This window comes from Panthera uncia, chromosome D1 (genome assembly GCF_023721935.1).
Source record: "Panthera uncia isolate 11264 chromosome D1, Puncia_PCG_1.0, whole genome shotgun sequence".
NCBI lineage: Eukaryota > Metazoa > Chordata > Mammalia > Carnivora > Felidae > Panthera > Panthera uncia.
Genome location: NC_064808.1, coordinates 39,816,535 through 39,833,533, shown reverse-complemented (window position 1 = coordinate 39,833,533; position 16,999 = coordinate 39,816,535). Strand labels below are relative to the sequence as shown.

Below are 16,999 nucleotides of genomic sequence, written 5' to 3'. Positions count from 1 at the left end.
GAGGTTTATGTGGGAGGAGGAATTGGAGAGAGAGAAGGTGGCTGAGAAGCACAGGGGTTGGATGAGTTCAGACATCCTTTCCAGCCCCCAACTGGTCTGCTCCAAGGCCTGCACTGGGGTTTTGGGAGGTTGTGAGGAGGAGGAAACACAGTCTTGGCCCTCAGCTGACCTACAAAGAGGAGCCAAAAGAATAAAGGACCGTGTGAGGAGGAATAGACGAGATGACATATTTGGAGGGCCTAGTCTGTTCAAAATGTTTAACAAGCAGTATGGTGTAGGCCATGAGCAATCAGAACAGATGCCGGGTGGGAATGAGCAGTATGGAATATATGCCCTGTGTCCCTCCCTGACACAGCATGGGCTCAGGAAGCATGGCCCTGTTCTTACCACCTCTTTTTTCCCAGCCCAAAGGGAGGTTGGCTTTGGGTGGACAGAGACCAGTGAGGCTGTCCTTGTGCCGGCTCACTGGATGGCCCTGAAGCTGGGACCCAGCCCTGACCTCTGTCCCTGGTGCTAGGCTGACTTCCCCACTCCCTGGATATCTGTCACTTGTCACAGTAGATGCCATTGCTTTTTTCTGTGTCTTTATGGTCCTGGCTGCTGGGGGGTGGGGGTGGGGTCCCTGCCCCAGTTCCTGAGTTGGCTCACTTTTCTCTGTTCCTGGGTTTTGCAGGAACCAATGCTCCTGTCACTTTCAAGGAATGGACTATCCCCCTGGAGACAGTGACATCCCATCTCTGGGCCACTGGTGAGCTCCCTAGGTTGCAGATTTAGTGTCCTCTCTTTAAATGGAAGTTGCTGATTGAAGAAAATACAGCCTAGCAGACCTTTCCACGAAGCAGTGCCCACCCTCCACCTCTGCACAGGGGACCAGGGACAGAGTGGGGATATCTGTCTGAACCCTGCAGGGGCCTGAGCACAGTGGCATGCAGTCTCTGGCTTTGCAGTGACTGAGTCAGCTAATCCCGGTATACACCCCACTCCTCTCTCTCTCTGCAGCCACTGCAAAGATGGAATCATGAGCTGTGACAGCAGACTCCCAGGTAAGGTGGAAGGTGGGGGGTTCTTCTAGGGACTCCTCCGTCGTGGTGGGGCTATGGAGAGGTGAGTGGGGAGCTAGAGGATAGATCAGGACAGGGACAGCCCAGCCACATCTGAGTCCAGCCACACTGAGCCCACTGAGCCTGCTGTTTTCCTCACCGTCTTGGGAAAAGCTCCAGTTTGGAAGGTGGCATCCAGAAATCCCATCCCAACTTCAACCCCATCCTGGCAGCTGTCCCTCCTGCTTCTCAAGAAGGAGAGGCTGAGACTATCTCTCCTAGGGGCAACTAGCTGGGGTGACTGGACAGTCCCTTGGCCTCCCCTGGGTCCTGGGTTTCCTTGTTCTGAGCTGTCATTTGCTTACTAAGGCTGACGCTGCCCAGTCCTGTGCTAGACTTGGGGGTCATAGAGATGGGGAGGACAGCCCGGGTCTCTGAGACTGTCCCAGGCAATAGAGATGGCGGTAGGGTGGCTTGGCACTGGATCAGCCTGTGAAGGATGTGGAGGTGGTGGAGCGGGGGACTGAAGCGGAAGGGAGGATGGGGATTGGCACAGAGGGGTCAGAGAATAATCACATGGCAGGTGGCAAAGAGCAGGGCCTCCAGAGTCTGGTAGCCCTGGATTCAAATCCTGCCCCATGCTTGCAAGCTGTGCTGCCCTGGGTAACTCACTTTGCTTCTCTGAGCCGTCACTTCCTCCTTTGTATATAACCTGGATTTCTGTGTCCTCCCCATGTATGTATTCCTGAAAGTATGTTTTTGTTTTGTTTTGTTTTTGGTTGGTGTTGCTTCTGGCTTCAGATTTCTTCCTCTCATCTTCCATGGCTATTCTCTTCTCTCTGCTCCATCCCAGGCTGAGCATGGAACTCAGCTCCCTTTTATTCATTTCCCTAAAAATGATCACTCACACAAGGTGTAAGTGTGCACAGCTGACTTGACTGGAGGCTCAGGGAGAGAGAAGGGGTTTATGTCACAAAAGTGTAAGTAATGGGAAATTGACTTCCTTGTGGTTTAAAGTCCTCTGGCCACCCTGCCACACTGCATTGCTATCCTCTTTCTGGCTCTCCTCCTGGTCTCTTTGAGGCACTTCCTCTCATTTTATCATGCCTTTGAAAGCAGAAGTGACTTCTTTCCATGATATGGGAAATGGGGGATAACAACGCCTCATAGGGTGTTGCAGGATTCGGTAAGGAAATGCATGTAAAATGCCTGGAACAGTGCCCTGTGGAGAGCACATGGTACTCTGGGTACTGGTGGTGCATCTGGGAACCCAAGGGATGCCTCTGGAAGCGTCAGAGCCCCCTGTCTCCCTGCCTCTTCCAGTAGTTGCGTCCCCAGGTCTCCCTGGTCACCCCTGCCACCCAGGAGCCCACCCCCAGGCCTGGGTGTTCCAAGGCCTGATGAACGTCCGTGCTCCTCCCAGCAGCCACCCTCTTCTCCTCCAGCCACTGCCTGCCCGGTGGGCCAGGTCTTCGTGAACTGCAGTGACCTGCACACCGACCCTGAGCTGAGCAGAGAGAGGACATGTGAGCAGCAGCTGCTGAACCTGAGCGTGCCAGCTCATGGCCCCTGCCTCTCAGGCTGTGCCTGTCCCCAAGGGTGAGTATCCATGTTTCATGGTCCCCCACCTCTGAAGGCTGGCAGAACCGGGGACCCACGAGGCAGAGGGAGGGGCAAGGAGTTCCTCACACAGCCATGCTGGAGGCAGCAGCCCAGGGCTGGCCGGTGCTGATGTAACGACTGGCACTGAATCCGAGGAAGAACGGCGGTGTGGGGATCCAACCGGAGTGGATTCTACCTGGCTCTTCTTCTTACCATCTGTGTGACCTTGGACAAGGAAGAGGCCCAACCTCTCTGAGGCTCAGCTTCTCATCTGTAACATGAGAGTAGTAATCACAATGCCTACCACCTCAACAGGTTGTCGTGAGGATTACATGAGGTACTGGAGTAGAAGCACTGAATGGGGTGTGTGGCATGCTCCAGAGGTCCAGTGGGTTGAAGCCCAGGAGAGAAAAGCCATGTTTCACCTCTCAGCCCCTTTCCCTGTAAAGATCTGGCCAAAACCCTCAGGTAGAGGGCTGGTGCCCCCGTAATTCGGCAAAAAGAAGGGCCCCACCCAGTGGAAATAGTCTCCTGCCCAGGTGCCTCAGATGCCACATGAGCTGAATTCTGTGGGTGTGCCTCGTGGATACTCGTAAGCTGAGGTGGCTGCAGGGGCCCCGACCTCCCGTTTGCCAGTTCTCACTCCTGAGAAGAAGGTGGGTGCCCAATCCCATGACTTGGCAACCTGGGGCTGTGTCCTTTAGCTGGTGCAGAGATCAGTGGTCAGCTGGGAGTTCTGGGCCAGGCCTGGCAGCCAAGGGAAGTGAGGGGGGGTCAGGGTGGGAAGGGGAGGGAATAGTCAGTTAGAGCTTTACTGTGTTAACAGTAAAACAGTTAAAACACCTTGTGTTATCACCACCTTTAATCTCAGAGCCTTCCTAGCAGAAAGGAAGGAAGGATCGATACTCTCATTTTGCTGATGAGGAAAACTGAGGCCAACAGCAGGGTAGAGGGAAGTGGTTGGCCCAGGGTGCCATGACTCAAGCCTGACTCTGCTTACTCCAGATCCTGCCCTTTGGCCAGAGCATGCCAGGTCTGTGAGCCCTGGGGTCTGGTCCCCTACACAGAGGTCATAATGTGGATTAGGAGCTTCCCCTTCCCAAGCAAGGGCGGCCACAGGAGACTGATGTGAGGTCTCCAGAGCCTGCACAAGATCCTAGGCCCAACTGGTAGGGGGTAGACAATCCTTGCAACCATGTAGGCTCCAGATGAGCTTGTGAGGAACGTCTGTTGTTGAAGGCCTCTTGCAGCACTGTCTTTGTGTGCACAAGCCTGCCCCTCTGAGGACAGGGAGAGCCAGGGCCTCTGGAATCAGGAACTGAGAGTTGCTCACCGCCAAGCATGGTGGCCAGGTGGAACTGAGAGAGCTGGGCTCAGTTCTGCCAGTCACCCATCCTGTGACCTCTCTGAACATGTCCTCATCTGCACAATGAGGGCTGATGACTCTCTCCCAGAGGGGCTCAGGAATGAAGGATTCAGTGGGATCCCCCTTAATGACAGTTTGTGGTCTCAAACTATATTCCTCAAACATTAGTGTGCACATGAATCATTAGGGGTCTGACCCTGATTCGGGAGGCCTGGGGTGCAGCCTGAAACTCTGCATTTCTAGCAAGCTCCCAGGAGATCCAGATGCTGCTAGTCTGGGGACCACAATTTGAAAAACAAGATTCTAAAGCACTATCCAACATTAGGGATTAGTTTCACTCAGATTGCAAAGCCAGAGTGGGGTTTTCTTTTCGGTCCCCACGTTCCAAAGGGTAGGATAGAATGTGAAGATTTCTAATTGCTTGGGTGACCTATGACAAGTTATGTGGCCACCTGGGCATCAGTTTTCTTGTCTGCAAGGTCCTGCTGGTTGTTTGTTGGCTGAACAGGGCAGTACCCAAGCAGGGCAGTACCCAAATCCTCTTCCTCTGCTCCAGGCCATTTGAAGTTCAGTTCAGGTCTTGGAGCCGTGCCAAGAACATCCACAGTCCAGAGGGCCCAGGCCAGTCACCTTAATGTTTGTCGCTAGCTATGTGACATCATATAATTCACTTACTTTTTCTGAGCCTGGGTTTGCTCATCTGTGAATTGAGGGTAGTAACACCACTTGAATGAGACAATGGCTGCAAGGAGCCAGGCACTGTGTAGTGAGTGCTCTATTAAGACTTGTTCCCTTCCCCTTCTTAATATTGAATGCCATCACCTCTTGGGGTGTTTGCCACAGTGGCTCATAAGCTGTATGAAATGTCCTGTGAGGAGCTTACACATGTTCCACAGGGGCTTGTCCAAAGGAAGTTATTAGAGGAAACCAATTTGACAATAAATTTCATATATTAAAAAAACACAAAAAAATAAAAGCATTTGCTATTAGTAAGGGCCTATTATAAATCTTACAATCTGAGTATTTACTGGTTACTTCAAAGGATTTGAATGATCAAATCCATTATAGGGAATAATAGAATTAATAATTATTGTGCTTTTTACCTTCTATTTTGAAAATAAAATAATTTGTTACTTTCAGTTAAAAAAAACCAAACAAACAAAGGAAATTATTAGAGTCTCAACTTGTAAAGAAAGGACAGGCATTTCCTATCATTCTGGAATGTTTTCTTGGGAGTTGAGATAAGGTTTCTAAAGATGCCCTAGTACCTTGGGATGCCTGGGATCCTCTGGGCCCCTGGGCCCCATACCTCCTTCTATGGCACTTCTAAGAATCTGGGTGTCATACATTGCTCCAAAGGGCCCTGAGCCACTGCAGGAGCCACAGGAGCTGTTTGTGCCACTCTAAATTTCTTTGCATCTGGGTGCTGAGCCAAGGGCCCTGGGGCCACTAAGTGGTGTATACAGTATATATAAGTACAGACTGTGGAGTCAGGCTTGAATCTTGATTCTACCACTGAGACTCAAGTAAGTTAACTAATTTACCTAACTCAGGGTCAGGGGTTAGTGTTAGGGTTTAGGTTTAGGGTTAGGGTTAGGGTTAGGGGTTAGGCTCAGGGTTAGGTGAGTTAGCTAACTCCCTTGAGTCTCAGTTTTCTCATTTGTAAAGTAGCACAAAGTAAGCATTCTAAGTGAGCAGACAAGCTTTGTGTTCCTCATTTGAATGCCACATATTTGCAAATGCCCCCGAGAGAACCCTGAAGTGACAGGATCCCAGAACAGGTAAGGAAAGAATGCTCCATGGACTGAGGTATCTTGAGGAGAGAGGCCACAGCTATTGTCTGTGGTGGGCACACAGCAAGTGCTCAGGGATGCTGGCAGTTCTGCATAGGTTCAGGAGGGAGCAGTAAATGGTGAGCAGCAGAGAAGGCCCCTCAGGAGGTAGCAAGAGACAAGGTCTGGGCTGAAGGTGGAAGGCAGTGAGCCAGCCATTGCCGGTGCCTGATGTAATTATGGGGAAAGAAGGGACAGGAAACCAATATTTATTGCAATTCTATAGGCACTAGGCAGTGTGCCCAGGTCTATAATGAAATTCTCATAGTGACCTTGGGAGGAAGGCGTCATTATCCCTGTTTTACGCACGAAAATACCGGGGCTTAGGAAGGTTAAGTGTCTTCAGGGAAAACAGTGGATTAAACCCAGGCTTTTTTCCTCTGCTTCCTCCCACAATGAAATATTGGTAATAGAGTAAAAAAAAGAAAAAAAACCCATGAGTCCCCAGGGGCAAAGAGAACAGGCGTGGGAATGACAGTGATAGAAGATAGGTCAATAGTTTCTGAAGAAGGAACAAGGGTGGATATGTAGAAACTGACCTTGGTTTACAGCTGATGCTTGCAGAGGAGGCCCAGGAGAAACAACCTGTGTCATGTTGACAGCTTCAGGGACAGGTGGCTCCAGGCATCTCAGAGGGTCGGGTAGTGGGAGAGAGACAGGAGGATGTCCCCTACAAGTCTTTGTAAGGAGCAGTTAACCCCCTAGGCTTCCTCCCCCATGCCCTGAGGTCACGTAACGACCCTAACCCCATCCAGCAGGATGGTAAAAGTTTCTGCAGAAACCAGATCAGAGACTTTGATCTCAGGAGCACCAAGAGGGATGAGATGCAGAGTAAAAACAGGGAGATTAAATGAAAACCTACTGGGACTTCAGCCCTCTTCCCCAGCTTGCTTCCAACAATAGTGGCACCGAAGCTTCTGTGTCCCAGGGTGGAGATGAAGACTTTTCTTGAAAATGGGCTGGGCCAAGAGAACAAAAATCTACCAAAACTGACATTTTAGAAGTTTCCCAACAAAATGGTGGCTATTCTTAATTATGCAGCTTCCAGTCAATTTTTGGTGCCTCACTGTTTTTTTCCCTTTTAATTTTTTTTAAAGTGTAGCATAATTTATAAACAGTAAAATGCATAGATTTTAAGTATACAGTTGGCTAAGCTTTGACAAATTTAAATGGTCATGTATACCTACCTATGAAAAGTATTCATTATTTGTTTTATCTCATTATTGTTTTAATTGGTAATTTTAATTGGTAATTTTAACTGGTAATTTTCCCTAAAGAGAATGAGTACTTTTTCATGGTCCCTCCCCCCCCCCTTCATATATTTTCCTTTGTGAAGTGTCCACTCAAGTCTTTTGCCCATTTCTTATCTGGTTGACTATTTTCTTTAAGTTGTAGAAGTTCTTTCCTTATCAAATATATACATTGCCAATATTTTCTCCTTGTCCGTGGTTATTTTTTTTACTTAATGTATATTAAGATGTGTAAAAATTGATTATGAGCAGAAGTTTAAAATTTTGATTTTAATTTATCATTTTTTTCTTTATGTTCAGTGTTCTCTGTGTCCTAAGTAATTGCAACTCTAAGGCCACAAAGACATTCTCCAACCTTTTCCCTTAGTAGCTTTACAATTTTAGCTTTTACATTTGATTCTATAACCTATCTGAAATGATTCTATATTGTAAAATGGAGTCAAGTTTCATTTTATTTTTTCTGATGGATATCGAGTGGTTCTAGCTCCATTTTAATAAAAAACTTTTCTCTCCCTGTTGAATTGCTTTGGTACCTTTGTTAAAAAATCAATTGACTGTATAAATGTGGGTCTATTTCAGGACTCTCTATTCTGTACCATTGATTTATTTGTTTCTCTTTACATTTTTTTTAATGTTTATTTATTTTTGAGAGAGAGCATGAGCGGGGGAGGGGAAGAGAGTGAGGGGGACAGAGAATTTGAAGCGGGCTTCGCCTTGACAGCAGTGAGTCCCATGTGGAGCTTGAACTCACAAACTGTGAGATCATGACCTGAGTCAAAGTTGGACATTCAACCGACAGCCACCCAGGTGCCCCTGTTTGTGTATCTTTAGGCCTGTATCACACCGTTTTTGATTTCTGAAGCTATATAGTAAGTCTTGAAATCAGAAAGTGATAGTGCTCCAACTTTATTCTTTTTCAAAGATTTGGACACTTCTAGGTCTTTGCATTCCCATGTAAATTTAGGATTAGCTTGGGAATTTCTACAGAAAAGCCTCTGGGATTTTAATTGGTTTTGTGTTGCATCTAGAAGTTGGTTTGATGAGAGCTGATGTCTTCGCACTAGTGAGTCCTTCAGTGCATAAATATGGCATTATCCCATTTACTGGATGTTCTTTAATTTCTCTCAGCAGTGTTTCATAGTTTTCATGGAAAGGTTTTGGACATGTGCCATTGAATTTGTTCATAGGTATTTGATGTCTTTGTTGTTCCTTCCACCTAAGTTGTCAAATTTATGGGCTTTACATCATAAAAGTATTTCTTTATTTTCCTTTTAATATCTGTAGGATCTGCAGTGATGTTTTCTCTTTTTCCAGATATTAGTAATATGATTTTTTCCTTTTTTGTACTATCCGGTCTAGGTAGGGGGTTGTCAGTTTTATTGATGTTTTCAAAGAACCTACTCTGGTTTCATTGATTTTTTTTTCTTTGTTTTTCTGTTTTCTATTTCACTGATTTCTGCTCTTATCTTTATTATTTCCTTCTTACTACTTACTTTGGATTTAACTTGCTCTTATATTTCTATTTGAGATCTTTTATTGTAATCTTTTGTTATTTCTAATATAAGCATTTAAAGCTATAAATTTCTCTGTAAGCAATGCCTTAGCTCACTCTAAAAATTTTGATATAACATGTTTTTATTATTTTTGTTGTAATCTTTTCTATTTCCTTTGTGATTTATTTTTTGACCCATGAGTTATTTAGAAATGTTACAAAATTTTGAAATGTTTGGAGTTTTTTTTATATTTGTTTGTTCCTGATTTCTAATTTAGTTTCACTGTGATCAGATAATATACTTTGTATGATTTCAAACCTCTGAAATTTACTGAGTTTTTATGGTCCAGAATATAGTTGTCTGGGTGAACCTTCCATGAATGCTTGAAAATAACGTGCACTTTGCTGTGACTAGATATAGAGTGTCATGAGCACACTACGAAGGCACACACATGAGTTGTGTCTTTCCACAATGTGAGGTTTATTCAATCATAAAGCAAGGTTAGCATAATTATAAAGCAGGCTCAGTATTCCAAACTCAATGACATGTGTTTAACTCATGTGTTTAACTTGGCTTCATACATGTCACACAAAGCAAAGCACAAGACAAGTCACACAACAAACGAGATGGAATAGGGGTAGAAAGCTAATAAAACAAACGCTAAGTCAGGCACACAGTTGAGATAAGGCCTAGGTCCGGTCCAGATCAACTGTTCGCGTTTACTGCTTATTATGTTCAAGCAGTGAACGATCTCTGTTCTGTTCGGAGATCAATCAGGCAGAACCTTTGGCAGCAGGTGCCTTTTTGAAGAGGGGTCAGTGTCTGAGGAGTCTGACAGTTTGCTGCAAAAACCCTCCCTTTTTAAAGGGATTTAATCAGTCTTGGGGCTTTGCAGATCTCTGTTTCTGCTGGCTATCAGTTCTGAGTGTGTCACAAGCTGGTGCTGGTCTTGGTGATATCTGGTCTTGGCTGCAATGCCCTTACCTGCTACTGTCGTTGTTTGACACAGGCCACTGCTTGACATGAGTGACTCCATCTTGTTCTGTATAGAGTTTTTAAATTGTCGGTTAGGTTAAGAGCAATGTCCGATTTTTCACATCTCCTACATCTTTGAAGAATTTTTTGTTCTATCATTAATGGAGTGGAGTGTTGAGATTTCCAATTATAACTGTGGATTTGTCTCTTTCTCCTTTTAGTTCTATGCGTTTTTGCTTCTGCTTTTAAAGCTCTGTTGCTTGGTGCATGCCCATTTAGGATTGTTGTGTTCTCTTAATAAATGGTCTCTTCCGTTGCCATGACATATTCCTCCTGTTGCTGTTAATGCTACTTGGCCTGAAGTCTGCTTTGTCTGATGTTAATAAAGCCACTCCATCTTTCTTTTAACTGATGTTTGCATGGTATTTTTTCCTGTAATTTTACTTTTAACGTATCTGTGCTTTTACTTCAATTGTGTCTTTTGTAAACAAAATATAGTTGGGTCTTGCTTTTTTAGCCAATGTTACAATTTCTCACTTTGAATTGAAGTGAGAAATACATTTGGATTTAATGTAATTGGATTGGATTTAATACTACCATCTTGTTCTTTGTTATCTGTCCGTTCTATTGTTTTTTTTTTCCATCTTTTCTTTCTTTTTTGGGGGGCTAAGTATTTTTAATATTCTATTTTATTTCTTTTACTTCATTTTAACTATATATCTTGGCATTTTTATTTTTTGTGTTTTTCTAGAGGTTATAATATGCATGTTTCATTGATCAATCTACTGTGAATTAATATTTTATCACTTTATATAGAATATTTACACCAGTATACTTTCATTTACTTACTCCTTATCCTTTGTGCTGTTATTGTCATGCATTTTACTTCTACATATATTATACACCACACAATTCATTGACATTAACCTTGATCTAAATGCTCAATTATCTTTTAAAGAAATTAATAAATAATTGCTAAAATTGTCTTTCACCATATTTTCCATTTTTGGAGCTGTTCATTTCTTCATGTGGATCTGAGTTTCCATCTTCCTGAAAAACTTCCACTAACATTTCTTTCAGTGCAGGTCTCCTGGTTGTCCCATGAGCAACTGGAGTAAGAGGGTCAATGCCCACATTCATGATCTGTTTATTAATATACAGCTAGTGCCTAAGAGGCAACTGGCGTCTAGCCTGGCCAGGGGGATGCGGCTAGTAGAACTGAGCCTTGCTTCCTGATGGATAGCAGAGGCTTCTGATGTGGGTCAAGTCTGTCTCTGGTTTTTCCAGTTGCCCCACTGAGCAGCAGCAGGATGGTAGTTGGGTACATGGTCAGTTTCTTTGGCATAAATGCTAAGAACCACCCCACGGTGTCCACGTGGATGCAGGGTCTTCCATAGATGGCAGATATGGGAAGGGTGCTTTCCTGACCACCTGCTTGCTGTGTTCCTACAGCTTGCTCAGACATGGAGATGCATGTTTCCTGCCAGAGGATTGCCCATGCACTTGGAAGGGGAAGGAATATTTCCCTGGGGACCAGGTCATGTCTCCCTGCCATACCTGGTAAGTGAGGGTACTGTTCACACTCTGCTTTTGGCTGGGGATGAGGATGGATATGAGAAGCGTGATCATGAGTACAGTCTGGCATTCCCCTTCCACCATGTTCATACTCATGTAGCGTGTTTGTGTGTTATTTAGGGATGTTTGTGTATATACAAGTGTACGTATAGATGGAAATTTGGGGGGTGTTTCTGTAAATGTTTACATGAATGTGAGTTTGTGACCGGCAGGCTTCTGTTGAAGGTTGCTGGTGTTTGTGACCCCCTAGCCCAGAGGCACATAGTGGGAACTCTACAGGCAATGGCTCTGTCGTGGGTATTCAGAGTGTATGTGTGTGTGTGTGGGGGTGCCCTGCGAGCTGGTCTGGGCACATGTGTTTCAGTGTGTGCCAGCGGGGCTCATTCCAGTGCGCTCTCCACCCCTGTGCTTCCACCTGCACGGCCTATGGCGACCGGCACTACCGCACGTTTGATGGGCTCCCGTTTGACTTTGTGGGGGCATGCAAAGTGCACCTGGTCAAGGTGAGCTCCTGGAGGTGTCTGATGGGCTGGCGCTATGGGGACCCAGGGCATCTGAGGCTGAGGACCTGTCAGGCACGGTGATATTCCAGACTCCAGTCTGTTGCACAATTAGGAGGGTGGAGGGATCTAAGCCTGGGGGTATGGCTAGCTAGCGACTGAAAGAAGTGCTGAGGAGCAGGTTCAGAGCTAGACAGAGCTCACCAGGCATGAAATACCCCACTGCATGTCCACTCACCATTATAGCCTTGCCCCATTGGGTCCCAATGGTTTTTCTATCTGTAGTAAGAGCTTATGTTTTCTAAACTTTTATTATATGCCTGGTGGTCTCCTGAGCCAATTTTGAGGATTATTTTACTTAATTCTCATATCAACCCTATGAGGTAGAATATATTTGCCCCATGTTATAGGTGCAGCAACTTGGGCTTAGGGAAGTCAGGTGTCTTGCCTGAGATCACACATCTAGGCAGTAGCAGAGCTGGTGTCAGGTGTGAACCAAGAAATCTGATGGGAGATTTGGTGTGCTTAAGGAGTCACGTGCTAAAGCTGTCAGCTTATGCAAAAGAAAAGGGATGGTGATGTAGGGTGAGGGGCATAGTAGAAGCAGGATCCCCTCCAGAAGGAGAAGAGGGGTACCAACAGGGCAGGTGGGAGAGTGCCAGCGACACTCTCAGGGGACCTTGGTTTTGCTAAGAGCCTGTCACACTATATAATAGTAAGAGTAATAATAATAATGACAAACCTTCTATGGAATGAGTCTTATCTATGGAGGAAGCATTGTACTGGGGTCTTTCACATGATTTCTGTAACTCTGAGACAGATTATACCCATTTTAATTTTAAAATTTCAAAGGTAATGCGTGCTCTTCACAGGCATTTAAAACAATACAGAAGCATATGCTAGAAATGACTGTTTCCCTTCACACCTCTTCTGTTCTCATTCCCTGCTCATAACAGTCAGATGTGAATCCTGCAAGATCACTTTCCACAAGACAGACATACACACATACACACATGCACACATGTACTTGGTTTAGTTTATGTGGATAGAATTCTACAATTTGCTCTATTCACTTAACAGAACATACCTTAGTCATGATCTCATGCAGTCAGTACATACTCCTTTCTTCTTTCTATAAAATTCTACAGAGAGGACATGCTCTAGTTTGTTTTATTATCCCCCCATTGATGGGCATTTAGGTTGTTGCTGATATTTAAATGCTCAATAAATACTTTTGTGGATGTGTCTCTAGACTCTTGTAAGCAGAAATGCTATAAAAAGCTGTACACAGTGCTTGAAAAGTGCCCTCCAAAAAGGCTTCGCTACTATCATCAATGGATATAAGATAGTAACCCTGTCCCTCACTCCTGTCAGCACCAATCATCCTCTTATAAATTCATTCATTCATCCATCCATCCATCCATCCATCAGATACTTTTTGGAGAGTGACTACATGAAATTGACCTTTGGAGAACTGAAGTAAGTTTCCCAAAGTCACACAGTTAATAAGAAGTAGAAGTGGATTGAAAACCACCTCAGAGTCCATGTCCTGCTACCTCTGTGCCTGTCTGCAGGATCTTTTCCCTCCCTAGCTTGATGAACTGACTTATTTTCTTCTCAGAGCACATCGGATTTCAGTTTCTCTGTGATTGTAGAAAACGTAGACTGCTACAGCTCTGGCATCATCTGCAGGAAGTTTATTTCCATCAACGTTGGGAACTCACTCATTATCTTTGATGATGACTCAGGAAATCCTGTAAGGCCTGGTGCAGGTTAAGGTTGTACGAACGATTTGTATGTTAACAGGGGCCAGGGGCAGAAAAGGGCTGGGGACTGGTTTCCTTACCACAGCAGTTTCTCTTGGAGCCGTTGAGTCAGCAGCCCAGATTGAATTCCTTGGTCAGAGTCAAGAACACAGAGGTCAATGTCAGGGCATGAGGGAGGCATGGTTTCCTGGGACTGGACAATGACTTAGATCCGGGCCCCACTGACCCAGGCATTGGGGGACACTCAGAACACAGGAATGACTGTCTCTGTCCCCCTAGAGTCCTGAGAGCTTCCTGGATGAGAAGCAGGAGGTCCACACCTGGCAAGCAGGGTTTTTCACATTGGTGCATTTCCCAAGGGAACACATCACCCTCTTATGGGACCAAAGAACCACAGTGCACGTCCAGGCTGGGCCACAATGGCAGGTAGTTGCATGAGCAGTGACCCTCACAGGGCCCTCTGCTCCTGTCTGGGGCTGATCCAGGCCACTGGGCATCCTCGCATGAACTATACCCTCACCGAGGAGCCAGGAGCATCATGTCTCCTGTCCTTTCTGCCTGCACCCCACTCTGTGCACTTCTCCCCTGGCTCTTCTCCTATCCCTCTTTACATTGTGACTCCAGAAGTTGCTTCTGGGTCCATGACAGATTCCTGGGCTCATGGTGACTCCTCTTCCAGTGGTTCATCCCTGGTGTTCCTGCAGGTGACCACCGTGTTCTCTCTTCTTTCAGGGCCAGCTGGCTGGACTCTGTGGGAACTTTGACTTAAAAACCATCAATGAGATGAGGACTCCGGAGAATTTAGAGTTGACTAACCCCCAGGAGTTTGGCAGCAGTTGGGCTGCAGTTGAGGTAAAGCCTCCCTAGGCTGACTAACTCCTTCACTCAGATGGGCCCTGGCCAGCACTGAGGGAACCCCAGTCAGAGACTGCTCCTCGGTGAGGCTGCTCCTGCAACTGCTCCACCAGCCTCTGACCCAGCATCCCCAGCCTTAGACTCTGTCCTGCGGCCTGAGGACACATACCACCCAGCTCACAAATCGAGCTGCATGTGCGCCCCGGATCAAGCCCTGGCAGGAGGGTAGGGGCTGCAAAGGAGACAAAGTCTTTGTCTTAGGAGACATGACCACCTGCCAGGGAAGATAAGGCTTATTGAAGCATGACCATCTTACCCATCTTCTGTGTCCCCAGTGCCTGGCACTAGGTCTGGCCCAGAGGAGAATCCAAGAGAGACCCATGTGGACTGAGGCAATCAGAGGCTTCCTGAAGGAGGTGGGAGTACGGTGGTACTTAAAGGATAGGCCATATTTGGAAAGATGCATGTATCAGAGAGAAAGCCTCTGAGAGGGAGGACAACTTTAACAGAGGCAGAAATGAGGAGGGTGTCCCTGCAGGTTGAGAGATGGCTGAGGTGCCCAAGCTGTGAGCTATGGAGCTAAATAGCACTGAACTCAGAGCAGGAGACCTAGGTTCTTGTCTTGGGTCATCCAGTGACTTGCTGGTTGACCTTGACTAAGTTCCGTCTTCTCTGTCATCTTCTGTGAAGGAGCTATGCCAGGAGAGGGATGGTGACTGGATTTGACTTATCATGACAGCTTTCATCAGCCAGAAGAGGTTGCCTAGGAAGCTATGCTGAGAAATACCTGACTTGTGTCAGGCTCAGCTAGAAGGAGAACTGTGGTTGATTAGTTATGTCTGCCATGAGTACAGCAGCAGACAGTGGTGATAGGAGTGTTACATTTTTGCCTTTCTCGGACTGGGTCATTTTAGGTCCCTAATTCTCTGTTGGGTAATAGACGAAGGTGAGCTTATGTAGCTTGGGGTCAGGGCATCGTCCTCAGTATAATCCTGAGGTGGGACAAGGCAGTTCTCATAGTCTCAGAAGGGTGTGCTCTAGCCCACTCCCATTTAAAAGAAGCAGAGAGGGTGACTAACTTTTATTACTCCCCTCCTCTGATCCCCTACTGCTGCTCTTCTCTCGATAATCCCTTGGCATATCCTGGGCCGGTGGGGGTGGGGGGCGGGGGGCTGTGTGTTATGTGAGAATGTAGGCCTGATGGAGGAGGCTTGTCAGACATTGGGGAAGTCTGTATTAGTTATTAGTTATCTATAGCTGTGTAACAACATTACTACAGATTTGGCAGCATTTAACCACACACATGTATTATCTCGGTTTCTGTGGGTCAAGAGTCAGGGCAGGGCTTGACTCGGTTCTTTGCTTAAGGTATCATGGTCTGCTACCAAGGTGTTAGCCAGGGCTAAGCTCTCATCTCAGGTTCAGCTAGGGAGGTATCTCCTTCCGTACCTGCTGGGGGGTTGTCAATAGCATTCAGTTCCTTGCAGCCATAGAATGGAGAGCTTCAGTGGTTTTGCTAGCTGTTGGCTAGAGAGGACCCTCGGCTCCTAAAGACCACTCACCATTCTGGTCATGTGAGATTCCCCAGCACGGTCGCTTGCTTCCTCACAGCCAGCAAAAGAGAGACTCCAGAGAGATGGGCTCTCCATCTTATGTAACATAAAAATGCAATCACATACACATAACCGTGTCCATCCCATCATCTTAGCCTTCTATTTTCAGCTTGAAGCCTTCATAAGTCCTTCCCACACTCAAGGAGAGGGGATTATACAAGGGCTTGAACCTCAGGAGTCAGGGACCATGGGAGTCAGTCTAGGAGTTTGTCCACCACACCAGGCAATAAGGCATTGTGGGGGTAGGGGGCTCAACAGACGTGTCTTTGCCTCTCAGTGCCCAGATACCCTTGACCCCTGGGACACGTGTGTCCTGAATCCTCTCCGGGAACCGTTTGCCAGAAAGGAGTGCAGCATTCTGCTCAGTGAGGTGTTTGAGACCTGCCACCCTGTGGTGAGTGGACCCCAGCCTCAACACTCCTGATTCCCTCCCCCACCTTCGCGGGATCCCTTCCGCTCTCAGAACCCCCCATGCCCATGCCTCAGAAGAGGCACCTCAGGTCTAGAAAGGAGATCCACCTCTGCCAATTCCCTGCCTCCAGCTAGCTCAGATGAGTCTGCCCTGTTTTCCCAGATTCCCAGATGACCCAGGACAGACAGACAAACACCTTCCATGCCCCTCTTTTATTTTGAGAAAGAGAGTGGGAGAGGGGCAGATGGAGAGAGAGAGAGAATTTTCTTATTGTTTATTTATTTTGAAAGAGAGAGAGAGAATATTTTTTTATTGTTGAGAGAGAGAAAGAGAGGGTGCGTGTGCATGCGCATGTACAAGAGTAGGAGAGGGGAGAGAGAGAATCCCAAGCAGGCTCTGTGCTGTCAGCACAGAACCCCACACAGGACTCAATCCCACAAACCAAACCATGAGATCATGACCTGAGCCGAAATCAAGAGTGAGATGCTCAATGGACTGAGCCACCCACACACCCCTTCCATGCCTTTTTCAAACCTGTCTCAATCTGGCTCTGATGAGGAAGTCCTTCTGAACAGTGAACAAAAACCCGTTATGCTGTGGCATCGGCCCGCTGCCTGTTCTGCCCTCAGAGGAGACAGAGGGGAGCTGGCGCTTAGCTTCGCATGGTCCCCTCCAGGGCTTTCAAGGCTGCTGTCGGGCTGGCCTTGGCTGTCTCTGGCC

At 46.6% G+C, this 16,999-nt stretch overlaps 2 protein-coding genes across 2 annotated transcripts in view; both read left to right on the top strand.

The window, feature by feature from the left end:
* Positions 1-16,999, top strand: part of LOC125913211 (L-lactate dehydrogenase A chain) — a 968,541-nt gene that overhangs the window by 282,431 nt on the left and 669,111 nt on the right. The gene's annotated exons all lie outside the window — the stretch shown is intronic.
* The window catches only part of OTOG (otogelin), a 91,114-nt gene that overhangs the window by 27,468 nt on the left and 46,647 nt on the right, over positions 1-16,999 (top strand). Inside the window, exons 20-28 of the mRNA XM_049639960.1 lie at positions 674-748; positions 1,000-1,043; positions 2,486-2,639; positions 11,011-11,118; positions 11,498-11,636; positions 13,255-13,389; positions 13,679-13,825; positions 14,132-14,251; positions 16,145-16,261. Of these exons, the coding sequence (XP_049495917.1) occupies positions 674-748; positions 1,000-1,043; positions 2,486-2,639; positions 11,011-11,118; positions 11,498-11,636; positions 13,255-13,389; positions 13,679-13,825; positions 14,132-14,251; positions 16,145-16,261 (1,039 nt within the window). The remainder of the gene's footprint in view (positions 1-673; positions 749-999; positions 1,044-2,485; positions 2,640-11,010; positions 11,119-11,497; positions 11,637-13,254; positions 13,390-13,678; positions 13,826-14,131; positions 14,252-16,144; positions 16,262-16,999) is intronic.